The sequence below is a fragment of the Nipponia nippon genome, unplaced genomic scaffold, assembly GCF_047370975.1.
Source record: "Nipponia nippon isolate SJK-2023a ecotype South Korea unplaced genomic scaffold, ASM4737097v1 scaffold_19, whole genome shotgun sequence".
Taxonomy (NCBI): domain Eukaryota; kingdom Metazoa; phylum Chordata; class Aves; order Pelecaniformes; family Threskiornithidae; genus Nipponia; species Nipponia nippon.
The window spans coordinates 6,023,614-6,049,664 of NW_028262335.1; the positions used below are offsets into that span (position 1 = coordinate 6,023,614).

At 50.1% G+C, this 26,051-nt stretch overlaps 2 protein-coding genes across 3 annotated transcripts in view; one reads left to right on the plus strand and one right to left on the minus strand.

Annotated features, from left to right (window-relative positions):
- The window catches only part of LOC104009062 (tyrosine-protein phosphatase non-receptor type 11), a 58,379-nt gene extending 41,652 nt beyond the window's left edge, over nt 1–16,727 (plus strand). The window contains exons 3-16 of the mRNA XM_087755467.1: nt 3,922–4,116; nt 6,921–7,113; nt 7,221–7,340; nt 7,645–7,758; nt 8,193–8,289; nt 8,864–8,943; nt 9,666–9,821; nt 10,812–10,943; nt 11,173–11,327; nt 11,721–11,788; nt 12,639–12,790; nt 12,985–13,085; nt 14,742–14,861; nt 15,306–16,727. Of these exons, the coding sequence (XP_087611593.1) occupies nt 3,922–4,116; nt 6,921–7,113; nt 7,221–7,340; nt 7,645–7,758; nt 8,193–8,289; nt 8,864–8,943; nt 9,666–9,821; nt 10,812–10,943; nt 11,173–11,327; nt 11,721–11,788; nt 12,639–12,790; nt 12,985–13,085; nt 14,742–14,826 (1,648 nt within the window). The 3' untranslated portion in view covers nt 14,827–14,861; nt 15,306–16,727. The remainder of the gene's footprint in view (nt 1–3,921; nt 4,117–6,920; nt 7,114–7,220; nt 7,341–7,644; nt 7,759–8,192; nt 8,290–8,863; nt 8,944–9,665; nt 9,822–10,811; nt 10,944–11,172; nt 11,328–11,720; nt 11,789–12,638; nt 12,791–12,984; nt 13,086–14,741; nt 14,862–15,305) is intronic.
- Nucleotides 16,728–18,815: 2,088 nt separating this feature from the next.
- RNF223 (ring finger protein 223) lies at nt 18,816–22,925 on the minus strand. 2 transcript variants are annotated; one of them, XM_009460919.2, is made up of 2 exons: nt 22,738–22,925; nt 18,816–19,818 (listed from the first exon to the last, which is right to left on the minus strand). In XM_009460919.2, exon 2 carries the CDS (start codon nt 19,778–19,780, stop codon nt 18,971–18,973), a length of 810 nt encoding a protein of 269 aa, XP_009459194.1. In that variant the 5' UTR covers nt 19,781–19,818; nt 22,738–22,925; the 3' UTR covers nt 18,816–18,970. The 2 variants fall into 2 exon arrangements, with proteins under 2 accessions (XP_009459194.1, XP_087611632.1); XM_087755506.1 differs by lacking the exon at nt 22,738–22,925 and adding an exon at nt 20,161–20,212.
- Between the last annotated feature and the right edge of the window lie 3,126 nt (nt 22,926–26,051).

The following is a 26,051-nucleotide window of genomic DNA, read 5'->3' on the forward strand; positions in this document are numbered from 1 at the left end:
CGGGTATGAGAATTTGAAACCCATGCCTAATCTCTAGAATTCACTTGGTTGTATATTTGAAATTGCATGCAGTTGTCAGTTGGCTCTGTTGTGTTGTACTGGTGGAGAGTGAGTTTTCTCTGAGAGCCCAAACTATCATCTAATTGAAAGCAAACGTTCAGCGAAGTTTCTAAACGCTGTGGGAGATTCTTCTTGTTTTTCCATACAGAGACTTTGGGGTTTTTTGGGTTGCTTTTTGCAGCTTGTCAGAGGGGTCATATATGCACGCTGTGAAGTTCTAGGCTTTCTCTGTCTGACGCAGGCAGGAAAGACACATGACCAAAAAAGACTTTTGGGGATGCAACAGGCGAATGTATTTCTGACATTTAAAGTGGCTCTTCTGCCTTCAGTGACAAAAAAGGGTCTGTTTGGGTGTTTTACGAGTCGTCTTATTGACTGTGCTCTATTGCGAAGAAGAGCAGACTGCATCTCCACTGGTGGTCACTGCAGTGTGGACACAGATTCACAAGCTGGAATATTTTGGATCAAGAAACCCTCCTGGATATCTAGCTAAGGAGTTGTGCTGATAGCGTAAAGAAGCTTAGCTTGGAACGGAGGCAACTCTCGCTTGTCTGACTGCTGACTCTGAAGCTGCCAAAAAAGCTGGCATCTGCTATTAAACAGTGCTGCATCCCTGTAGGAGAGCTGCGTGTCTGTTAGGAGTGGCCATGCCCTCCGGCACAGGGCAGCTGAGTACTTTGGGCATCTCCTTTGTGCTTTATTTCACCAGCCAGCATGTCGAGAGCACAGTTTAATGGATGCTGCTACTGTGCAGTCCAGTTCTGCTGCCCAGTTTGGAGCTGCAGAGGTGACGCACGCTTTAAGAGAAGAAAATGGGAAGGAAATGGGGATCGATCAATGCCCTTTGTGTTTAGCACGACCTTGAGGGCTGATGGGATAAAGGACCCTGATTATCTCTCTGCTTTTCATGCCTGAAGTGCTCAAGGGCCTTGGGGGTGGGGGGCGGGTCTGTGAACTGAGCCTTTGTAGGTCTGTAATGGGGTTGGGATGTGGGGACAGAGCTGTGGAAAGAAGGGAGCTTTTGAATCTCAGGCGAAGTGGCAAAACCACAGTTTCGTCTGCTGCCTTCTGTGCTGCACAAAGGCTCCTCGTGTCCAGCTGCTGGCGTGAATGGCCGAAGTACTTCATGTGCCAGCTTCTTTTGGAGAAGAGGCATTGTCATTGGAGCGCTGGCTGGGATCTGAATTTCACAGCCAGTTTGCATTTCCATCTAGTGAGTTCTGCTCATACCCTTGATTGCCAAACTTTGAAGTCTCTGCCCATAGGACAGCTGGAGTTGGTGTGGCAGGCCAAGTCAGAACTCCACTTACCAGACGTACCAGGAAAAGTTAACTGCGTCTCTCTAAATACCCAGGAGTGCCACTCACCAGGTTCCTGTGTTACAGACGGTTGGGTTCTGTCTCCAAGACCTTGTTGTGAAGATGTAGCGTGACTGTTCAGGATCCAGATGCAGATTTTCGCACCTCAGGCCTGTTTGTCAGTCTTTAGCTGGTTTTGTTCTCCTATTAATGTGGGATGATGGTAATACTGTGGATGCTGTCTCCGTCTGTTCACACTCAGTTGGTTGTTGCCACTGAATTGGCACTGACTGGAAATCACCTCAATGCTAGGCAAAGCGTCCAAGAAGGACTGTGTGAGCACAAACTGGAATTGCTGATTCTACATTGACAAAGTCCTCTTTAGCAACTGGGATGGAGTACATGCGAATACGGCCATCTGTCAGGGCAGTGTTTTAGGGAGAACCGCATGACATGCGGTGGCTGTGGCTTGAAAGTGGATAAGAGTGTTGCCGTCTAATCACAAGTCGTGGCTCTAATAAAGGCAGGTCTGGAGGAGGGGCACACAGTGGCTGGGCTAGCATGCTGCTGTTAATGTTTCTGTGGGCTCTTCAAGGCTTAGCACACAGAGATCTCGTTGCCAAGTTCCAGCTTGGCCTCGTCTTGTTGCCAAGCTGATGCTGCTGTGTGCTCTAGCACGGCTCGTCGGACAGTCAGTATTTAATCCGCTTGTGCACGTGACAAGCCCCTCATGTGCCAGAAGTCATGGCTATTAAAATCCCCAAGATATGTGGAAATAGCAAAATCCATGGCAGTAGTTACCTGAAGGCAGCCACACCTGTGGGCAACACAAGCACATCCCGGGGATGGTGGTGACCATCCCGTCACCGTGAGAGGCTGCCGTACTTCTCACAGTGCTCTCTGTGCCCTTCGCCAGTCATCCCCCAGTCCTGCAGATACACAGCCCCAGGCCCACGGACCTTGATGCCCTCTGCTGTCAGGCCTTTTGGGAGAGCGCGTTATTGCAAAGTCAGCAGAGTCCTCCCAGGTGGACTTTCATGAGACCTTGCAGTGCATAGTTCAATGTAGTATTGAAGAGGATGTACCAGGGAGGAGGTCGTTTCTCGCCTTACCTGAGGAGCCAGGTGTCCGTCCCGCATGTGCGAGGCAGGATGGAAAAGCAGCTGGATCCCCTTTGCCAGAGGAGAGCTCGGCCACCTTGGTGCTGCTTCAAGCGCTTGTCTAGACTAGAGGAATTTGCACAAGGTATACGAATAAAATGACACCACTATAAACCTTGTGCAGACTTAACGTGGTACCGGGAACCTTAGTGAGTGACAAGCACAGCGAAACGAGGCTAGCACACACCCTGGAGGTACTTAAAAGCCGGGGAGATGTGGTGCTTAGGGACGTGGTTTAGTGGTGGGCTTGGCAGTGCTGGGTTAACGGTTGGACTTGATGATCTTAAAAGTCTTTTCCAACCTAAACGATTCTATGATTCTATATCCAACACCGCCCAGATATCTGGTCTTTCACTGCATTGCTATGGGGGCTGTACCTGGCTGCAGAAAGATAGCAGAAATGGGGGCTACTGAGAGCCCCAGAGCCCCTGCCATGGATCCAGCTCTTCCTTCCATTTAACCTTGTGCACGGACCACTGTAGCTTTTCTAATTCCCCACTCTGTGAAATGGCTTTTCTGTCTGACCTGGTTTGCTGCTTATACCACCTTGAGCCTCCTGCATCTCACTGTCACGGTTGCTTTGGCAACAAATTGAGGGAAGCTGGGAGCAGCCCTGCATGGTAAAGAACAAGAAATTTGCCCAGATTTACGAATTTCTCTCCGACTCAGCTCGTCCGTCAAGCAACGGGCTTCCAGCCATGTCTCCCCGGCTCAAGGGGGGCTGCTGCTAAGCGCATTTAAAATGCGATTAACCTGCCTCGTGGAGGTTAGCGTGGCCTTCGGAGGAAGGAGGCTGGGCTTGGCCGGGGTGAGGGGGCTCCTGGGACAGGCTGATAAAGGCACCCAGCCATATTCCCTCGAGCCTGGAGGGCACCCCTGGAGAGGGGAAAGCATTAACCCTTTCGATACGGTTTATAGGGTTTGCAAATATCGGGTGATATATTGGTTTGGGTGATTTTTTTTTTCCTGTTGTCTTTTGTTTGGTTGGTTTTTTAAACTAATTAGATGGTAGCGAGTATACCTGTGCATAGATAACCATTCACTGTAAACCAGAGTTGAGGTCAGAGCCTCTTCCAGCTGAGAGGGTAAGTGGTGTAGGAAGTGGAAGGGATGGCAGAGGATGAATTATTCACCTCTTTTGTGTGAGGTGGTCTGGGAAACAGAGCGGGCTGGGAGCTTGTGAGGTGCGGAGTCAGTTCTTGGCTGGGTCACCTTGGCCAAGGAGCATCCATCCCTTCCCCTGCTGCAGAAGTGTGGCCAGCGCGAGCGGCATCTGAGTGAGCGGAGAGCGCGTGGTGCAGCTGAAAGAGGTAGGTGGTGGTCAGGAGGCATCTGGACCCTGAAGGCCAGTGCTGGATTTCCATTCTCTCATGCTTACTGTCTTGTTTGCCTTCCTTCCTCAGAAGAAACGATGAGGTGACACACATTAAGATCCAGAACACAGGGGATTACTATGACCTCTACGGAGGTGAGAAGTTTGCCACCCTTGCCGAGCTGGTGCAGTACTACACGGAGCAGCAGGGGCTGCTGCGGGAGAAGAACAGCAATGTCATCGAGCTGAAGTACCCTCTCAACTGCCAGGACCCCACCTCGGAGAGGTAAGCCGTGCTCTCTAACAGCCTCTCCTGGTGGTGGTGACGCTGTCTTCCCAGCTGGCTCACACCCTACAGCTGCACCTGGCCTGGGTTTGGAAAGCAGCCCTCAACAGAGTGTGTTTGGGTGTGATTTAGCTTTTGTGACCCAAAAGCTGCACATCTCTGGGATATGGCTCCCTAGCCGCTCTGCGTGCAGAAGCTGGCTGGATAACATTAGCAAGGCCCAGAAGCTGATCCTTGCTCAGTGTCAGCGTGTGCAGATAAGCTTTCTCTAGCTCTTAGGCAACTGGGAACACGAGCAGTATGAGTCCCTCTGCAAAGGGTCCTGCAGGGGCATCCTAGGAGGCATGCAGCTTTGGTTTTAAAAGAAACAAAATGCATGCGAGTGACTTGTGTCTGCCTGCAGAATGGGGGCTAGGAATGCCCTGAAAAAAGTCTTCCCCATCCCATCTCCATCTGTAGCCGCTGTTCATCCCAGCAGCAACACACTGCTGTCTTCCAGGGATGGGGGTGGCCGACTCGCTGTGAGAAGCGGCTTGCCTCAGGCTACTTCAGGATGTTTCCACCAGCCCATTAGTGACCTTCTTTCCTCCCCTCCATCTGTGACACTCCAGTGACCCCTTTTTTCCTTTTTCTCCCCCTCGGTTTCCCCAGTGTCATATACAGCGGCTGACATGGTGGCTTGGAAAGGGGAACGCCTAGTCAGGCAGCTGGCGATGCCAAAGTGGGCCCCTAATTACTCTAACTTTAGCAGCCGGGGTAAGGCAAAGCTGTGACTAGTCTCGGTTCCTGAAATGGAGCAGAGGGGCTCCCCTCCGCGCCGTCATGTGAGCCGGCTGGGCCCAGGCGCTGGGAAGTCCCTCCAGCTCATGTGCTCCTTCTTGCCAGGGAGGTTTCTTTGCTCCTTCCAGATTGCAGTGTGAAAAGCGGCCAGGCAGCCGCTCACGTTAGCAGAAGCTCTGGAAAAGTGGAAACCCCCTTCAGCTGGGTTTCCCCCTCTTCTCCAGCCAAGGAAAGTCTGGCTTGTCAAGGAAGCTCCATAAAGATTTCTGCTCCAGACCACACATCTGGTGGCATCAGGGAGAAGAGAGGGGAAAAGGGTCCAAGTCCTCTAAATATACGAAATGACAACGGTGTCAGAATATAGCGGGATGCGGCAGGGTAGCAATGTTTCCAAGACCTGGGCCTGAGTAGCAGCAGTGCTGGAAGCAGGCACTGGGGTACTTCACCCGAGGTGAGCCATTCTGCCCTCTGCAGCAGTACGACTCCTGCAGCCCTGTGATCCTAATGCCTTCTCAAGCCTGCAGGAAGGAGTCTTGCTCTTTACAGGTCTTCCCAGTCAGGCTTGAAATGGCTGCCTTTGCAGCATGCCGAGTTGGGACTCAAAAGGCCCAGCATCACTGGCTGCTGTTCTATAAACTTCATCCTCTGGGACAAAATTGCGGAGACGTGACACGATGCCATTGCATTGCCCCTGGAAGGTTATTTTGAGCCTCTCAATTCCTGGCGGCTTGGCTGGCCAGCCAGGAGCCAGCGTCTTCAAAGTGGGACCTGTGGCATCTGCCCAGAGCCATGGCTGAGTGTTGATGGAGTACGGAGATCGAAGGCTCCGAGGCAGAGAGAAAGTCCGCTTCACTCCAAACTGTTATTTGTATCTATGGAAGGCTGTAGCAGAGTGCTAGCCCATGAAGCATGCCTGCCCCGGATAGCTGCTGGGCGGGTAGGTGAGGGATGCTGCCTTGCTGAGCTTCTAGGCAGCTCACCGGCCTTCGCCGCACAGCCGGAGCACCAAGCCAGCACAGCGGTGCTGCAGCTCCGGCTGCAGAGGGCATGCCCGGGAACGGGCAGGTGATTGCGTGCTTAACCCCAAGGCACTGGGGCAAGGCTGCTACAGGCTTCTGACCGAGCCGGTTGAAAGATAGCCTGAATTTCACTGGGACTGCAGCGTTAGTATGTCAGCAGACCAAGAGGAAAGGATTATGAGAGATTAGATGGAGAAACAGGGGCACGTGCATGCAAGATGTACACAGACGGAGAGGTGGAGCAACTCGTGCCTGCGCAGTGAGGCTTGGGAAGAGCTGAGCACAAACCGCTGCGCGTTGTAATCGCCACTGGCCGGAGACGTGGCTGCGGGCAGGGTTGGAGGAGGAGAAGCCTCCTGGGCACAGTGGGGAACCCGGTTTTGCCACTCCAGACTTCTGTTCTCCCTCAGCCGGACCTGAGCTGAGGTTAGTGGCCTGGGAGGGGAGCAGCAGTAACTACAGCTAGGAGGACCCTTCTGAAAATCCTTCCCAAACTGTGTCAAAGCCTCTCGTTCCTGGTCAGTGTTGTCCACGCTCTGTGTCTGATACTGTCTGACTACAGCCTGCCGACTCCAAGTGTTCTGCTTTTTCTTCCATATTAAAAACATAAAGGAAAAGGTAGCCACCTTCAAGTAAGAACTGCCAGAATCATGTTTCTTATCGCTTCATCGGAAGCTCTCCCTAGATGACAGTGCTTGTCACACGTCACGTGGCAGTTTAATATACTGATGCCATTTCACATTTGGCTGGAGGACTGAGCAAAGTCCTGACACTTCCAGCCTCAGGCTAAGGTATTGATGTGACATTGCAAAGTGTTGGAGGAAAGTCACTGGGGACTGTTTCTAAAATAACTCAAGCCAGTGTCATGCCAGTGGGGAGAGCAGTCAGACTGGGAGCCTAGAAATGGGTTTCCCACGAACACCATCCCCAGCAGTGAGGGTGGCTCCTGTCTAAAGGCTCTGTGCTTTTCTGAGCTGACCTTGCTCTCCGTTGCTGCTCCCCCAGGTGGTACCATGGGCACCTCACTGGCAAGGAGGCAGAGAAGCTTCTGACAGAGAAGGGGAAACCAGGTAGCTTTCTGGTGCGGGAGAGCCAGAGCAAACCAGGAGACTTTGTATTGTCGGTGCTGACAAATGAGGATAAGATGGAGACTGGAGACCGCAAACCACACGTGACCCACGTGATGATCCACTACCAGGTGGGAAATGTGCCGTCCCCGCTCACCCTGCGATAGGGCCGGGTGGGTGACCCGGCTGGGAGCTGTGCGTTCGAGTCTCGCTGTGCTTTTGTCGTTCTCTCCTGCAGCCAGATGGGAAGTATGACGTGGGGGGAGGAGAGAGGTTTGACACGCTCACAGACCTGGTAGACCACTATAAGAAAAACCCCATGGTGGAGAAATCTGGAGCTGTGGTTCACCTGAAGCAGGTAATAGCTGCTCTAGCACATATTTGTTGGTTCTGGGCTTGCCCAAACTCCCAGGGGAGGGCACAGATCTGCCCCTGCTCTTTGGGAACTCCCTGCCCCCAGAACATCCCGCTGGCTACCTGTCACGCTTGTCCCAGCTCACACTGGCCAGAGAAGTCCCTGGCCCCACACTCAGGGCCTCAGGAATGGACCCAACTCCTGCCAATATCCCCCAGGGATTTGGGAACTGTTTTCTTCAAGGGGAAAATTATCTGTCTTTCTGTAATTGAAAGTGATTTCTATTCTGTCTTCATCTGTCTTTCAGCCATTCAATGCCACACGCATCAATGCAGCTAACATTGAAAACAGAGTGAAGGAGCTGAACAAAATGGCAGATCACAGTGAGAAGGCCAAGCAAGGGTTCTGGGAAGAGTTCGAGGTACAGGATGCTCCTGTGCTCTGTCCTGCTTGTGCCTGTGGGTGAAGAATATCGTACTTGCATGGGAGCGTCATGGTTTTCCAGCACTGAGGGCCGTCTTCTCTTCTCAGCACTGTTTCTCCTTTCCCTGTTTTCTGTGTTTAACTGAGTTACCTCCTGGTCCTTTTTTTCATTGCTTTTTCTCATGTCCAAGGCAGTTTCTCCTTCCTCATCCTAGAACTGCGTGCCTTTTGTTCCCTGCAGGGATTTGTGCCTTCTCCCCCCGTTAACTCTCTCATCAAGCTGCTTCTTGGCTCCCTTTCCCTTCCTGCCAGCACTCCCTCTGCTCTTCTCAGCCTCAGGAAGCCAAGCAGCTAGTCGAAAGAGCCCTTCTTTCGCCTCTGACTCCCCTTGTCTGCCCAGAACAGTTTGTTATTCTGAACTCTGCTCCACAGATGCTGCAGCAGCAAGAGTGCAAGCTCCTCTACCCCAGGAAGGAGGGACAGCGACCAGAGAACAAGGCTAAGAATCGCTACAAGAACATCCTTCCCTGTAAGGAGACACTGAATACTGGTTTGGTTATTTTTCACCACAATTTCTGCAGCCATCTCTGGGGCTAGTTAACCCTGCAGAGCTTTCTGACCATAGCGGAGTCGGAAGGAGGTGTACGCTGTCCTAGTGGAGCGGTCCAGTTAGTTCATGGCGTTTTCCATCCCCTTTCTAACCTCGTCCTTCCCTTTTGCGTGGGAAACTGGTAAATTGCTCTCCTCTCTTTGTGCTGTGAGTCCAAATATGCTTCAGAGCTCAAGTGTAGTTCAAAAGTCATACAGAGCCTCCAAAGGAAATACTGGAAAACTTGAGCTCAGGTTAGTCTGCAACACTGCGTGTCACTAATCCATCCAAGTTACTAGGTTGGCAACATAGCTGTCAGCCAGGTAGCGTGCAAAGTGTCATTAGGAGAGCATTTTATACCCTCTTTTCCAGTAGTTACCCAAGTGACTTCATAGCAAGAGCCTTGTGGGAGCCCGTGCTGGGAGCCACCGTGGCTGCCTTGCAGCAAAGCCCAGCCGTGCTCCTGTGTGTGTGATTCACCCCTGTGTTCATTCTGGACTCTCTTCTCCTTCAGTTGATACCACACGGGTGGCGCTCCGAGACGTAGATGAGAGCGTGCCTGGGTCGGACTACATCAACGCCAACTATATCAAGGTACTTGCGAAAGGGAAGACACCGTGTGGGGGCTGTCTTCAGCGCAGCGCTATGTTTCTGGTGGGTAATGGCATAAATCTTGAGGGAATGGCCTGTCAGGACCAGCGTCTTTCACTGGGTCCAGGCCAAACACTGGATTTTTCTACTGTATCCCAAGGGATTTCATCATTCTATCATGTCCTATTTGCCCCTATCTAGGAGTTTCTCTCAATCACCTCCTTTCCTTACCTGTTCAGGAGGTCCTAGGGGACTGACCCAGACTCTCTGTCATTGAACATTATCTCTGAGGTCAAATTATAATTGCCATCTGTAAGCTAAGAGCTGCTTGAAGCTGTATTTCCAGCAATGCTGCTCTGGCACTTAAGCACCAGCCTTTGGGAAGCCTTCAAGGTGGCTTCATTCCAGCCACGTCCACCTGCAACTTCTGCAGCTCCGCTGGCAAGAGTCTGTTGTGCAAGACTCTTCCACTGGCAAGAGTCTGTTGTGCAGTGATGTGTGTTACAGCAGCATAAAGGTCCCTGGAGGCAGGCAGACCATTTTGCTGGTGACTCTGTTAAAGCTGGTGATGAGAGCGGTTTGGGTCTGCGGGTCTGATGAATAGAGGAAAATCAGCTAGCTCAGAGGTCCTGCGTGGCAAGGTGTGCTGACTTTGCTGCTAAAGCAATTCTCAGTTCCTCACTAGAGCATCATTGGCTTTCCCCCCCCCCTCCTTTGCTCCTCAGAGCATCCCTGAAGACGGAAGGAACTCAGAGCACTGCAAGATCTATATAGCCACCCAGGGCTGCCTGCAGACAACAGTGAATGACTTCTGGGCCATGGTGTATCAAGAGAACAGTCACGTCATTGTCATGACAACCAAGGAGGTGGAGCGGGGCAGGGTGAGCACTTGTAGGGTGCTGTCCCCAAGCCTGAAAGTTACCTGCTGCTAGTACTAATAGTTTTTAGTTAAGTTGTCTCTGGCTAGCTTTCATTTCATTTCTCCTCTGGCTTGTAATGTTGCTTGAGCTCCTCTTCATGAAAGAAACATACTGTTTTGCTCTGCACAATCTCCCCAGCCCCATAAATATTAATGGGGTGTCCCTCATATGACTTGCTTCGAGACTCTGGGGAATTGCAAGTGGCAGAGAGAGAAAGAAAGCATCGTGCTTGCTACAGCAAGCGGGAAAGTGGAGGGGGACATGTTGCAAGCTGTGTGAGGGACAAAAGTAATTATACGGCCCCTACCTGTGTACCACCTGTATGCATTTCACTAGGAGTGGGTTGGTAGGGCCAAGGAATGCAGTGAAATTCCATGCAGAGCCATTTATGAGAACAGCCTTCCCTAGTAAAGAGAGGAGCTAATTATGATTGGCACTAGTGGTTTTGCTTAGGAGTGAGGGAAGCTGTGCTTGCAGCAGCCTAGCGCAGAGATGAGATAAAGATAGCTCTACTCACAAGCCTTCTTTTGTTTTGGCAAAGTCACCATAGCAGGGAGGGGATGGGCTGGAGGACAGGAGGACAGGAGGGGTATAGGCAGACTGTGCAGCCCCTTGGGGTGGAGATTTGGCTCGGGAGTTAGGCAATGACCAGCCCAACAGCTCAGGTGCTATGCATCAAGACTATGCCTTTGGCAAAGCAATGCCTACCTGAGGCTGGGGCTAGCTGAGGAGGGAGATTCCCCTAGGGCTCACGTCCTTCCTATAGGAATGGCCCTATCTGGTACATCCCCAGCTCAAAGGAAATGCTTTGTGCCTATGGCTCTCCTCTAAACCTCTGCACTGGGGCTACACGCCCTTGGAATGCAGCAGCAGCCCTGAGCACGGTGCTCAGGGGTTCATCCTCCAGCTCCCCAGTCTCAGCTAATGAGCAGCTATCTGATGTTGCTGCAGAACAAATGCTTCCGTTACTGGCCAGACAAGAGTTGCACCAAGGAATACGGGTGCATCCGTGTGCGAAACGTGAGCGAGCGTGAGGCCCAGGGCTACTACCTTCGGGAGCTGGAGATCTGGCGGACCGACAGGGTGAGTCCTCTGCTGCTGTCTGCCCGCCGTGCTGGGAACAGGCTGGTGCTGGAACCCCGGGGAGGGAGCTGTGGCTTCTTTGTTTGTTTTATTTATTTTTTTTTTCCTTAATAGTCCCACTGCTTAAGTTCTGGGCCACTTTGCCCCAGCTTTGATAAAAGGAAAGGAAGGCAAAGTCTCCTAGCAGGTGGGGTTTTCTGACTAGGCGGCGGGTCTCTGCTCCCTGCAGGATAAGCGCCCGAGACTAGTGAAGCATTATCAGTATTTTAGCTGGCCAGACCACGGGGTGCCCAATGAACCAGGAGGGGTTCTGAGCTTTCTGGACCAAGTGAATCGGGCACAGCGAAGCATTCCAGACACGGGGCCGATCATAGTGCACTGCAGGTACGAACCAGTGGGCTGCTAGCAGGGCACTGCAGTAGGGATGGGTAATAAAAATGTGTGTCTCTTCTTTTCCGTTACACCCGCAGCTGGGTCATCATGTGAGCTGATGGTGGGCAACTGGGATATAAGTATACGCATGGGGAAATACAGCCCTTCTCCAGAGCCTCGCTGGTGATAGCACAGGGAAGAGCAGGCCTGATCTGGAGCTGGTAGCTCTGATGCAGCCTGCTAGGCTCTGATCTCCGAAGGGTCAACATTTGGCTGGGTTTATCTTATAGCAGCCGGTCCAAATCCGCCCAGGATGGGCCAGGCATGCAGATGAGTGTTGGAGCTGAGCTGACTAACTCTGGGGAATGTTTTCTCCTGCAATGATTTTCTGTTTTCTCTTTCCAGTGCTGGAATAGGACGCACCGGCACCATCATAGTGATAGATATTCTGGTGGATATTATTCACAGGCAAGGTATGTCTCCCTGTCTATCTCATGGCTTTCACTGTTTGTCTTGCTCTGACCTGTTAGGGGATAACCCTGCTCTTGTGCAAGCAGTGGGTACGTGATCTCCCAGACGTGGGTTTGACTTGTCCGGGAAGCAGTGGGCATAGGCTTAGCCTGAATGCAGGGTGAGAGGGGCTTGTGCCCAGTTCCCCATTTCTCTGTGGGCCAAGAAATGGAGCTCTGTGGTAATGGAATGTGAACCCTCACCAAATGGGTGCCCACATGGACAGCCTTCTGGTGCTCTCAGCAACACAGCACAGGAGAGTCGTCTTCGTGGCATCAGTGGGGCCAGGATTTCAAGGTCTCCTGGAAAACCCTCTTTTATTGAAGGTAGAATGGGGGGGAAACAGGTTCAATAAGGGTATTACTCCAGTAGCCCTTTTAGGAATAAGTCCCCTGAACCCTTTTGTGTAGAAGGGCTGTCACCCTCACCTGAAATTGTAGAGCTGTTGTGGAACTCTCTGTGTATCTCTGGGTCTGGCCTGGGAGCCGTGAGGCAGGTGGACCCTCTTCGCCAATGGCTGTATCTTTTTCAGAAGCCTGGTAAGTCTGGATCTGTAGGAAGTTGCCACAGAACAGACGTAATCCCCCTCCCCTTGCTTGAAGCAAGTCAGCCCTGCCTCAGCAACTCTCAGGGAAAAAAAATAAAATTAAAAATCGCCTGGGCACAGAGATACACCAAATCCTTTCACAATATTCTGGGGCTTGGCTGACGCTGTGTTCAGCGAGATACTGAAAGCTTTCAAAGCTGTCTTAAGAAAATAATTTTTAAACTGAATTCCCACTCCCTAAACCTCACCTTCTCACTCTTGGTCAGGTTTGGACTGCGATATTGACATCCCCAAAACCATCCAGATGGTACGCAGGCAGCGGTCGGGCATGGTGCAGACAGAGGCACAGTACAAGTTTGTTTACATGGCTGTTCAGCAGTACATTGAGGCTGAGCAGAAGAGGTTGGAAGAAGAACAGGTGAGTTCTGTTTGGCTTGGTTGGAAAAGCAAGGGCAGAACTTGGCCCACACAACTTCCACCTTCTCCCTGGAACTCAAATATTGCCCTGAACACATGGAAACAAACCCACACCCACTGGTATATGGGATCTTGTAAGGCTTTCTTCTGTATCTGCTTTGAGTGGGGTTTTATTGTCTTTGCTTTCTCTTTCAGAGGAATAAAAGGAAAGAGCGAGACTACTTGAATATCGGCTACTCTCCTATGGAAAAAGGCAGAGGCAAAGGGCAACCCCCTTCACCACGGGCCCAGTCTGTGTAAGCCGAATATCTCTCTGCCAGGGCTAAGAACGTCTCTAGCAGTAGAGAGAACAGCTTGAGCAAAGGCCCCAGTGTTTCTCCTTTGCCAGCCTGCCTCTCCCATACCTGAAACCTGAGCAGCTGCTGGCTATCATATGGGAATGGCTAAAAATAAAGAGGTGATCCCACCACCCCGTCAGCAGGGGTGGTAGCAGCCCACCTTGCTTATGTGCTACGCTTTTGCAGCTGCTTTGGAAAGGAGAGGAGGAAATGGATCCTAGCCTTTAGTGACCAGGGCTCCGTGTCCTTGGCTCTGGAGAATCTGCTGGAGAGTGGAACTGTGCCACTGCCACTGAGGGGATTTACAGCAAAATCTGGAGGAAGATGAGAAGAGAGCAGAGGGAGGTGGATTCGCACCCGTGTGGAGAGGGAGCATGTGCTAAGTTGCATGAGTTCCTTACATAAGCAGAGCTAAAATCCCCCAAATTATGTTTTTCGCTCTTTGCCCCAAGTAATGGGATACCAGTGAGTGATGGAGAGGGGGTTATAAGTTGAAGGTGAGTGGGCAGGGACATATGTCAGTTATATAATATCAGAGCTTTTGGGCACCTTGAATCGCAGCATCGGGTTTGAAAGAAGCTAGGCAGGAGCAGAGGAGTGGGTGTTAAAGTGGAAGCAGAAGCACTGTTGCTGGGCTCACGCAGAATGAAAAATCCAACCGAAGAGGGCAAAAGGAGATGTCACACATTCTTCTCTGGGCGTTTGGCCACCGCCACAGTGCTGGTGGCTCGTGCCCAGAGCCACCTCTGTGGGAAGAGCCAGAGCCGGGCCCGGCAGCCGGGATGCTCCGGGCTGGGGCTCGGGGAGCTGCTGCCCTGGGAGCTGGGAGAGGGCAGGAGGAGGCAGGGAAGGGCGCTGCTTGGCTCCCGTGGCACTCCGCAGGCAGGTGCGGGCAGAGCCGCTCTGGTCCTGCGGCGCATTAGGAACTGGAAAGACCTTGCTTTCATGCAGCGCTAAAGGGAAATCTGGATCCTTCACTGGCATTATGAACCTTCCAGCTCCTGCTGGATCTGGCCAGTTGGGATCTTCCTTGCTGGACTCTAGAAACATTTGCGTCCTGTTTAAAATGCCCGACTTTGAAACTGCAGCTCTGAATAAATGAGGGCGGGGAGGACTGCGTGGGACTGAGCTGAGCAGGGGGAGGTCAATGTGGCTGGTCATGTCGGCTCCAGAGAGCTCCTGTGAGTTCAGCTTTGGGTGTCAAACCTGCTTTAGAGGTACTTGGATCTGGCCTTTGGAGCAGCCCTCTCCTTCCGTTAGATTTTGGAAAATCCGGAGAAATTAGGTATGTAGAGAAAGAAAGAGTAGGAAATATCAGGAACTGTGTCCACTGATCCTGCAGAAACTTTGCATCCATGAAAGGCTGACATGTGGAGAGGAAGGTTCAAGGCTCCATCCCCAAGCTGTATTTGAACCTAGGAGGGGTGGCCCAGCCAGAGGGAGGGAAAACAGGGATTGAGAACAGCGGGTAACCCCATGTCGTCCTATCTACAAGGCTGGGGAGGGAAAAAGGGAGCTTGGCTGGGCCATTACCCGCTTCCCGCTGGCCACCTGCCTCTGGGAAAAGATCCAGAGCAGTGAGGCTGTTCATAACAAGGCTTTGTTTCTTGACAGCGTTGATGATGAGTCAGCTTCCGTCTACGAGAACCTTAACATCAAAAGCCCAAAGGTTTCAGGGATGAGTAATACCGGGCAATAAAGGAGCCGGAGGTGAGCTGTATGGAGGCTGTACAGGTAGGAATGCTTCCCCTGATTAACTGAGAGTGTCACCACAGTCTGTTTACATGGCATTTGACCCAGCTCCTCTTCAGCTCAGCTTACGCAGATCTCTGTGGCTCTGCCTGCCGCGGGGAAGGCAGCTATGCTTTGGTGAAGTTTGACAGAGCCTAAGGATGCGGCTGTGGCCAGCTGCTTGCTGATGGGAGAAGAGGGGAAAGGGGGTAATGAGATCTCAACAGGGAAACACATTTACAGTGTTACCAGTGAGGGGGGAGACCGGCTTTTTGGACTGTTATGCCAGGAAGCTGTGAGACTCGGAGCACAAGACCGTGCGATGTATGCAAACAAGTAGGGGAGACTTCACTCTCTGGGAGTGTCTCAGCTCTGTAATCTTATCAATGCGCTTTTCTCCCAGTTATAAACCATACCACCCTTCTTCCTTCTTGTTTTGGAATGCAGGATTTACAGTGTTTACGTCCACCCTTTCCAAGTTCTGCAATTGCGGACAATTTTTTTTGCCCGTCTTGCCTTCCCCAAGCACCTTGGATTCAGCAAGGAAGTAAGAAGCAAGCAGAGTCTGTGCCTAAGAACATGCCATGACCTAACTTATTAACGAGAAGGATCTTCTCCCATTCTCCCCTGTATCAGTAGGTTGATATTTATGTGGAAGTGCCTCTGGACATTCGTTAGGGCATCAAGGCTCAGTTTTTTGTTTTTTTTTTTTAAGATTCTTATTTTTTACACGCAAATTGTTAAAAGGAACAGAAATGACTATTTGCTTAGGAGCTTTCCCAGGGTTGCCCACTTAGGGCGTTAGTAAAATGTTAATACACTTTAATGTTTTCATTAGGTCAATCATTTCTAAGCTAGAAGTGTTGTCAGACTAAATCCTGGAGTAACTTTGCTGCCTGTGAGGGTGAGAAATAGAGAGCACTGCCTGGACCCAGGTATTTGCACCTCTTGATTCTTCTTCTCACACCTCCTTTTGGCTGTACCCGTTCTAGATTTCTAGGCAACCCTGCCAAGGCCCATCGAGCAATCCCTGCTGCTGTAGTACAGCAGATGCGTGTGTGTGTGCCTGAGTCTGCTAGCTGCTCTGCACGTGGGTTTCATAGCAGAAGTGAGAGACAGAGGTGAGCATCTCTATCTTTGTGTGGGCCTGAACGTTGAGCTCAGTGAAATCCCACCTAGCCGATGGGTGCTGGAGAGTAGGAAAGCAGCTTTGACTGTGCGCTGTGCTTTTAGCCACCCCTAGCGAGTAACAGCCTAGGATACTAATCTGAGCTGAACTTTTTGAGCTGGGCCCCTCTAAGCTTGATGCAGCTCTGCCATTACCTTGCTGCGTGACCTCTTTTTTCCCCCCCCTGCAACTATATGAGAAGGCAAGCGTTGTGTCTGCTGAGTTAGGGGTGTTGTAGGAGCGTTGGTGACCTGACCAGCGTCATGAAGATGAGTCTGTCCCTGAGTGGAGTTATTCCAGCTCTGTTGATAAGTCCTGACTTGTGACTGCCAGTGCTTCCTGCTGTTCCAGCCTTAAGGCCTGCAAATAGTCCTGCCAAAGAACCCCTTCCTGCGGGATTCATCAGGGTCTGAAAGTGCGCTCCGTGGGGAGCCTTGGGTCCGAGTGCCAGCGCCTGAACCTCCCGAGCGTGCGTGGGGCTGATGTTGAAGTCCTCCTAGGTCTCGGGAACTGGACGGACTTGCTGCACGGTTGGGGTATTAGTGCCTGGAGCGCCAGCTCCAAGTGTTGAGCAGAAGGGGTTGAACAAAAGCACAATGACATACCTTGGCTGTGTTCCCTGGCTGGTCTTTCTGGTCCCTTGTCACAGGGACAGGAGAACTGTTTATTTTTATTGCACTTTTAATAAATGTTGAATATTCTCAAGGCTTTTTTTTCCTCTCCTTTCTTTTTAAGTAGTTTGCTTTTGGGGGAAGTGACTGACAGTTGATGTGGACAATGAGGCATCCTGAATGTCTCCCATCACCAAATGCTACGGTTCAGGGCCCTGTTTTCACTCGCTTTGGATCTTCCTTTTGACTATGCATGAGCGAGAGGTTCAGCTGCGTGTTAGCCAGACCTGCAACCTTTGTTTCCAAGTACCTGGTGAGAAGGGGAAGTGCAAAGGGGCCGCCCTGACGAGGATGCTGTGGCAGACTACCAGGAACAGCTGGAACTGTGAGAACATCTCTGTGGCCCGTTTGCCACCCTAACAATAGATTTTATGAGGCTGAAGATGTTATTTCCCCTCTGCCCTGCCCTTAGGTCTCATCAGTGGGGGTTGAATGGTAACAGATGACAAAGCACTTCATCTCTACCAGCATCTATTTGCTGGGCTTAGTCCCAAATGGGTAAAATGGAAGTGCCTTCTCTGCCTTAAGTCTTGGTGAGTCACTTTTTCCAAGAACACACTTAAACTGGTGCTGTGAAGACATCCTTCCAGTGGCAACCACAGGGGAATGGACAGGGTGATACCAGTGAGAATCCCGGTCAAGCCCACTGCCTTTGGCAGCAGTTACAGTGCCTGCAGTAGTTTCTGCAGTCACGTGGCTGGCGCAGGTAACACCAGCCTGCAGCTGAACAGCAAACGCGTTGCAGATAGAGCACGCGCAGCGGCTTTCCACAGAAGGTTTGCAAAGCAACAGACTTGAGTTACTTCTGCCATTGCTTCAGCCTTTTCTATTTCAAATTAGATTTTCTGGAAGGGGAGACTGGAAGCATCTCTCTTCCAGCTGGGAAGAAGCAAAAGATGAGCAGTCTTTGCAGCTTCTCATTTTTCAGGTCAAATCAGGAAGACACAGAGGGAAGTTGCACCTGGGGCAATACTGCCTAGATGGTAGTAAGTATGAATTTACAGAGTAAGAACTGTCCACGTGTGCAGGATTGTACAACGCTGGGACAGCTGATGCATGGGCCAGAGTACAGACATGCTACCTGCTGCGTAGCTACCGTGGTCTGGGAATGCAGCTGGCCTCAGGACGGCTAAGTGGACACCTGCAGCTGCAAGTAAGAAGGGAAATGTGGAGTAATTGCTACAGATTGACACCTTGCATTGTATAAAACATAATTTAATACATACACGTATGGTACTTGCATACAATAATATACCGTCTTACATCCATGTGTTTGAATAGAAAACATTTAATTGAAAGCCATCTTCATCATGAAGACTTTTGTTAATCACTGTCAGAAGATCACTGCATTAAATAAAAATATAGCGTAAGCAACTGGCCTGTGTCTTAATACTGACACATTTTAAGATTAGGAGGGTAAAGCTGTCAAAAAATGGCACTTCAGTCAGTTTGCCTGTGAGAAGTATGAATGCAGCTCGCTGACGAAGTAGCTGGAGAGGCCGGGTTGTAGCGCTGCGTCAGTGTGCCTGGCAGAACTCGCCCCTGTGCTCAGAATCGCTTCCCAGGTAGGGATGACCGATTTTTAAGCATCTTCTTAGGATAAACCGAGTAGAATGGCTACTCTGTTCTGTTCGCGAGCTCATCGGGATGGTAACGCAGCTCGGGTGGGTAGCAGTGATAGATCCATGTTTTGTCAGCAGGAGGCAGCATTTACACCTCCAACGCTGAATAACACGATGGAAATGTTTCAAGCGTGTGGAATAAGGATAATTTTCATCTGCTCGTACGACTTTGACATGTCTTTACCCTCCCAATCCCAGCTCCTCGTAGGAATAATCATGTAGATCCTTCAGTTTGCAAAAATAGCCCTTTATTCCCTAAGGGAGTTAGAGGAACCGTACCCACTGTCATCTGGTACCCAGCCAAGACAGCACACGGCCGTGTGCCCCTTGAGGCAAACAGTCCTAGAAACCTGGCTGTTGCTTTCAGAGCTCTGGTTTCCATGGAAAGTTTGGCAGCAGGATGCTGAGGCAGCTCCTCGGAGCCTTTCTGGGCTGGAGACAGCTTGGCAGGCGAGTACTTCAGCAGAGCTCCTGGAGGTGGATGCGTGTATTCAAGCGCAGGCACAGGAGGAGTGTGGGGAGCGGGCCACGGGGTCTGCCAGCAAACCAAGGAATGCCGTCAGGGCGGTAGGCCCTGTCCCTGCCACCCCGACATGCCGCGGGGAGGGAGCCGACAGCCTCGCTAGACAGGAGCGAGGGGCTGCCCCGCCGCTACTGGAAAGGGAGTTGTGTTGCAGGCGGTGCCGCTGTGGTGTGTTTAGGGGGGAGATACTCTGGCCTGCTCATCGCGACAGTCCTTGTGAAGCAGCGGAGGTTCCCTGTCTTCAGGGCACACTGGACTGGCCACAGAATGATGCAGAAGAGGATGATGATCAACGCGGAGAGGAGGACTATGCGTTTCCAGTCATCGCACATGTCGCAGCGGGACAGCCTCCCAGCTAGCCCCGTCGGGGGGGCCTCCTGACTTTCTGGCTTGCTCATGGCGACATCAATGGAGATACACGAGTCTGGATTCTCGGGGTCATCAGACGACTGACGGCAGCAAAGCTTGGTGCCTTCCATCCAGAGCACCTTCTCCTGCTGGAGTTCAGGAGGCAGTGTGGCAAGGAGCTCCTTGCTGGTCTCGAGTGCCGGGGCGCCTTCCAGAGGGATGCTGGTCAGCTGCCTGCAGAAGGGGCAGGGGAGCTGGTCCTCTGGTTGGTTTGGGGGCAGCCCTGTGCTCAGCCGGGCCACACACTCCAGGCAGAAAACGTGGGAGCACTGGAGCAGCTTGGGTGTCTTGAAGGTGTTGTCATAGGTGTTGAAGCAAATGGAACACTCCACAGGGGAGGCTGGCTTCGGAGACGTTGGGTTTGGAGATCCTGGCTTGTCGGTTGGGGACCTCGCCTTCCTCTTGCCATCTCCTGGGGAGGTGACAACAATGGGGCTGATGGGGATGGGGATTTCACTCGGAGATGCAGGGACTGGGCTGGTGGGAGAGTCTGGCGTGTTGGAGTGCCACAGCTGCGTGAAGCACGACATGACGGAGCCCGGGGAAATAAATAGAGCCCTGGGACACTCTAGAAGAGAAGAAAACCACAGCCTTCATTTTAAACAATGTGAAGACGCCCATCACCAGACCTATGTTTAACCCCTTAAAAGGAACAAAGAGCAAGTTCATGACTTCCACTGCATCCTGAGCCTGGAATAGATCCCTGCCAGAGGTGAGAATGACACAGGTAGCCTGTTCGAAGCTGCGTACCGAAGGTGAAGTTCAACATCCTGCAAAGAAGCAAGCAACCAGCAGAGATCCCCCATCCAGCCAAAGCCTTTTCACCAGAACCACCATGGCATTATAGATGGGTGCAGTCTTTCCCCGTACATGCCTCCCTCTGGGCAGAGAAAACACAACAAAAACCTACCCCGGCTGGTGCTCCCCGACACCTGAGCAGGGAGGAGAGCAGAAGACTCCATGAGGTCAAGTAGGGACCTCGCTATGGCAGTCTATTAGTCTGGGAGGCACTCAGATATTATGGTGGCAGCATGAGCAAGGCCTAAGAGACAGATAACACTATTCAGTTGTGGAGGTAGCAGGGGGGTGAATCTCTTCTCTTTGGCGTGCTCAGACAGAGCTTTGTGCCTTGAATCATGGTTCTGCATGCTGCCTAGCAGGCAAGTGAGGCATCACCCAACGATGCTGCCTGGTTTTGTCCATCCACAGTGGGATCTGAACTCCCTCGTGTCACAGGAGAACCCAAGAGAGGTGAGGAAACACTGTTATCTTGCAAAGTTTGTTCCATCCTCAGCCCCCAGAGGCATAAGAAGCATCTCCGTCTTGTCACCGTGACACAGCAAGAAAAGCAAGGTTGGAGGAAATGGCCTTGGTGCCAGAGCAAGGGGAATTCTCCACTGTTTCCTTGTTGCTCTTGTTTCCCTAGGGAAAAACAGTTCTTCCCTGTCCTCAGCCCTGGAGCAGCGCCAGCATGGCCCAGGCCTTGCTGTGCGCTGCCTTGCGCTCCCTGCTTTGTTGTGGTACGCAAGCAGGAGCCTCGAGTTGAGTGGCTAATACACCAGTTCCAGCAAATTGGTTTACAACGTACTCCAGCCTTCTCAGCAACCTAAGTATTACCTTGAATTCCAGTTAGCCTAGGCTAGACACGCAGCTTCGCATACATTCTGATATTCAGATATATGACTTTTCAGCTATTGAGCACTTTTCCCTGAAAGCGTTTAGCTGGAAGAACTTCCCAGCGATGGCCCTGATGCTGTGTGCCTGGGGGACATTTTTTTAGGATGTGTCACTGAACTAGCTAGGCTTGATTCTTCGTGTTGGGAGATTTACCGATGACAAGCCAGAAATGTCCAGATTGCTGCTGTAATTATAGGTCTCCAGTCAATCCAGCAATGGCTCACCCGCATGGGCTAGAGACTCCACGTCTCAGCATAAAAGGCTAATTTAAGGTATCAGAAAGACCGCGTATTCCTCAGGTTGCACAAAGAAGTCTCCAGTATTGAAGAACGAAGTATTCTCCCCTCTCCCATCACAGCTAGCATTGCCAGAGCTGAAACCAACTTTAGGAACCTTCTTTCTTTTTCTTCTCTTCTTCTAAATGAAGGCATTTTTGTGAAGCATCACCTCAAGTCAAATTTTCACACACAGACTATCTGCATTTCTCAGCAAGTTGTAATGTTTTTTTAATGTCTTTTCTTTCTGGCTACAGATCACCATGCATGTTTTATCACAATCTGGCAGATGCTGATGAACTACAAATCCAAGCCCAAGCTGGCACAGAGATGAGGAAAACCCCTGGTCTTGTTTTTTTTATGAAATCTCCTGTTTTGCAGAACTCCATCCCCTACACCCAGTTCTTTGCAGTCCCTCAGCTTGGAGTCTGTGCAAAATTACGAGCAGCAAAGCCAGTGGCAGAAGGTAACCTCAGGAAGAGAGAGCCTTTGCTTACGCAAACTGTCATTTCATAACCTGTGTGAAAAAGCTGTTCTGTTGGGGTTTTTACTAGTCTGTAATATGACAGCTATAGCAACAGCAGTATCTTGAGAGTAAACTTGAGGAAGTTTACTCACAACAGTTGCTTTTAAATGAAGATACAAGCTTTTGCCCACAGTTTCCCTTTGCTAAAGATAATCATGGCTCTATAGATGCTTGTTAGTTTTAATAAATGTAGAGTCTACTTATTTTTATCAGCATCTTGGTGTCATGTGGCACCTTGATCAGACATGATGCAGGTAGCTGACTTAAACTGGGAAGATATGAAGAGCAGGGCACAGAGCCGAGGCATGGGAAAGACAGCTTTAATTCCTACTCGTGCCATGCTGGACAGGTCAGCCTCTGCCGGCTTCTTGTGTCTTTTGGTGCCATGGTGCTGGTGCTCAGAAAGTTAAATGGGGTTTGGGCAGCAGCTAACGCAGGGACCAAGACTTCTTCTGGGCGCTACTGCTGTCCTCCTAAATGAGAGTCAGTCACTAAAGCTGGAGGGTCCCAGTGAAGACATGCAGTGTGGAATCCCAACAGAATTAGTTAGGGTTTGGGGGGTTGGTTGGTTGTTTTTCTGTTGGTTTGGTGTTGGGTTTTTTTTGCACTACACAATCACATGATTTTTTTTTTTTTTTTAAACACAAGACAATATCTTCAATTTTTCAGACCTCCATGGTCACACTGCATTTCCTCAGACCCTGCAGCTATTTTCCCCACTTTCCCAGCTATTTATCCGGGCTCTCCAGAAACTCTCAGAACATCAGTAAATAACTAAACCATTCAGGAGAGACACATAAACTCAAATTTAAAACTAAGTAGTTAAGTACTTTTTAACAAGTTCTAGAAAACTTCTTTCCACACCCTAAAACCAGACAAAAGAGATCACGCAGTTACGATAGTGGCCAACGCTCTTCTGTAATATGGTTCCTTAATGGTATCTTTAACTCAGAGCAACTGAATACACAGCAAGTTAAGAGGTGTACAGCAGATGAAAGTCTATAAATACCTGTTCAGAGTGCTGTTTAGAAGGAGAAAAGCATGTTCTGGGCTCTTGATTTCTACCACTGAGGAGTCTTCTCTCCAGAGGATAGTCTTAGGCTCAGGGTGTTTTGTATTTATAAGCTGCCTTCTGGTATTCGAGCTCCCCGGTAGCTTCCTGAGTTGGTTCCAAGCACGGTAGGTCTGGCAAGACAAGTCACCTCTAACAGCTCCCTGTGTATAGTGGCCCAGCCGCTGTAATTCAAGTATCTTTTATACCTTCCTGTCTAGAGGTGATTTACCTGCTCCACCTGCCTTTCCCCATCACCGCTGAATCACTCCATTGGCTGTGAGCTCCCGCTCCGGCCGGTTCCTATGACAAACAGGGCAGGCTGGAATGCTCCTGATAAGGGGCCGCGCCGCCGAGGCCGCCCGCCTGTGTCTGCCCTAGGGAAGCGATGTGGGAAATGGTTATTTCTTCATCTTCTCTGGACTGGGGAAGGCCGCCTGCTTTCTGGTAAATTCTCACCGTTCTTCGGCTAGCTTTGAGGGTTTGCAATCACTCTTCATCATCTGTGATGTGATCAGTTTGTGCAGAGGTACTGGCCACAAATGTTCTGAAAGAAAATTTCAGGACACCTAAAAATAGAAGTTATTGTTCTCTTGTTTCTTCATGAAGGACAAATAATTTGAAAGCGCCTAAGATTAACAGCAGAAACAAGATTGTGACAGTCAAATTTCGTGTGATTGGTTGAGAAAAAAATTGTTGCAATAGAAAAATCCAGTATAAGTTTGAAAGCCTGCAAGCTGTTTATAAATTAGTGGAACCACTCTATGCAATCATATGTCTGCTTCAAGCTGCTATACAATTGTTCAAAATAATACTGTAGGGATTGTCACAGAGAAAGAATTTCATTCTTTGCAGCTTTTGGTAGTAATTGATATAGGGAAATAGTATTCGACCTGCAAAGCTTTTGTGGGTCAAAGGACATCAGTCTATGACCCAGAAAAAAGAACCAACAAATTTATACTCGGGTGCAGATAAGGAAACAAGTGTGTGGGGAGGAAGTAACAGACAAACATTCAAAACTTAGCCTAGTTCTTATTTGTTGCAAATACTACTTTTCTTTTTCAGCTTCTCAAAAAACCAACACAAGACGATCTGTGGATTTTTGTCAGGATGGTATCAGGAAGTCCCTTCTTTAAAAATGGTTGAGAAACTTCACTCTAAAAATGTATGGAGCTGTTTTCATCTCTTGGGACAGAGAAGTGTCTAAATGCCACAGACTGTAGTGGCGGTCAGAGACAACTGGCTTTGGCTTCCACACTCCTCTGCTTCAGGTCGCACCGGTCACTTCTAGCGAGCTGAAATCCAAAAGGAGGCTCTTCAGGCTAAGAGAAGCATGTTGAAATTACCAAAATTTTAAATCACTTTTAGCGTTAAAACTAAGGTTACCTGATCCTTCCACAGCCAGAAGGATCTGGTTTAGAGTATTGTGGATTCACGATGAGCTCCATGGGTGACTCTAGAAGACAAACACCTCAGTGGAGAATGCAGGTTAAGGCTAAACTTTCCCAGCTCTGCATCTCAATGGCATGCACGTATACCATAGGAATAGCAATCCGTACGCTAGGCCGCACAGGCAATCCCAGCACGGCGTGCTCCCCCATCTATTTATGTTGCTGTTCAGGGGGGAGTGAGGCTGGGAGCAAACGCTGTCTGCAGCTGACAAAGCAGGATGTAAATCAGATTTTTCAGAGTGTTGCTCACTTAGTCACTTTTATAAGCACTTTGGTAAACTGGGCTCAAAATTAACAACGTTTCAGTAACACACTGAGGAACAGGAGTCCTTGTTTTGGGTCTAGCTGAGACCCTCGCCCCGGTAGTCAGTGCAGCAACACTGATTCACTTTTTGATCATGCTTTAAAGAAAGACATAGGCACATTTTAAGCCCTTTATCCACTGACAAGACCAGGATTGCTGAACTGAGTGTGAGCAGACTACTGCTGTTTCAGAATTTCACTGCTCCTGAGGATGGTTTCCCAACAGCACAACGTGACTGCTGCATGGAACGGGTTGAGTCCAAGCCAGGAGCTGAGAGCCTGGGGCAAACTGGGCCACCCCACACATGCCCGCACACTCCTCCCTCGGCAAGGCTACACTGGGTGTGCAAGGCACCGAGCGTGCCGAGACCTAGCACCATACTGGGATGACAACCAGGGCTTGGCTTCCAGCAGTGAGTGGGAGGCTTGCTGTTATTTTTGTCTTCTGCTTGGAGGAATAGACCGGGCATGTCAGGAGCTGCAGCTGGTCTCGGGTGGATCCCAGAGGATTGGGAGCCATCAGTTGTGGGAGCACATACTTTCATGTTTGCACTTAAAGGAACAGTGGTATGAAGTAGAAACAGTTACTTTATTAATACTGTTATTTCCTTGAACTTGCATTACACATGCACACCTCAGGTGCTTCTCCGAGGTATTCACTGTGTAGAGGTATGCAAACAGCAGTCTGAAAATACGTGTTCTAAATTGATTTTTTGCTAAGCTGTGCAGGCATGAAGATGATGTGACTGGAACACTGGGATGAGATGTAGGAGATAGATACGTATCTGGTATAAGCACTGCGACCTTGAGCAAAACACTTACCTTTCCATGGACTTCTGCGGCTCATTTCCTAAGTAAATAAATAATTACATAAATGAAAAGAAATTAAGAAAAGGAATTGGTCACGGTCTTTGTCTGGGTTGTGTATTTAGATGGGAACTTGGGAGGGATGGATGTTGTGTAGTACGTAGGGCTGGTCACAGCAGCTCCAGACAGAGACCTAATGTAGGATCCCACCTGCAGTGAGTAACTGTGATTGAAAGATTGAAGCTTTCCATTGTCGGACCCCTCCCACCATCACCTGTCCTTATTTTACCAGCATCAGTAACGATTGCCATGTCATTCAGGGCTGTGGGTGAAGTGATGAGGTCTTCTAAAAGGTATGTAGTCTTTTCAGGGGGATTTAGGAAGGTTTGTAATGAAAAAGATTATTTCTAACAGCGGCTACTGACTGGCTGAGGACATGACCATTTAAAAGCTTGCAAGCCAGGCTCCTTAGTGTGAAGAGAAGCAAAATATACTACAGAGTAATAAAAACAAACTGCTGATTACAGCTTTAGGCTGTTTCCTTGGCTTGTCTTTACCTCCACCACTGCCCAAGTATATAACTCTTTACTCTTTTCATTCTCTGTGTAGTTCAGCTCAGTAGATAAAATAAAGCCACCAAATAAAGATAGGTGGGAAAAAAAAACAAAAACAACCAAAATCAAAACCCACCAAGCAATAAGCAACAAGCTT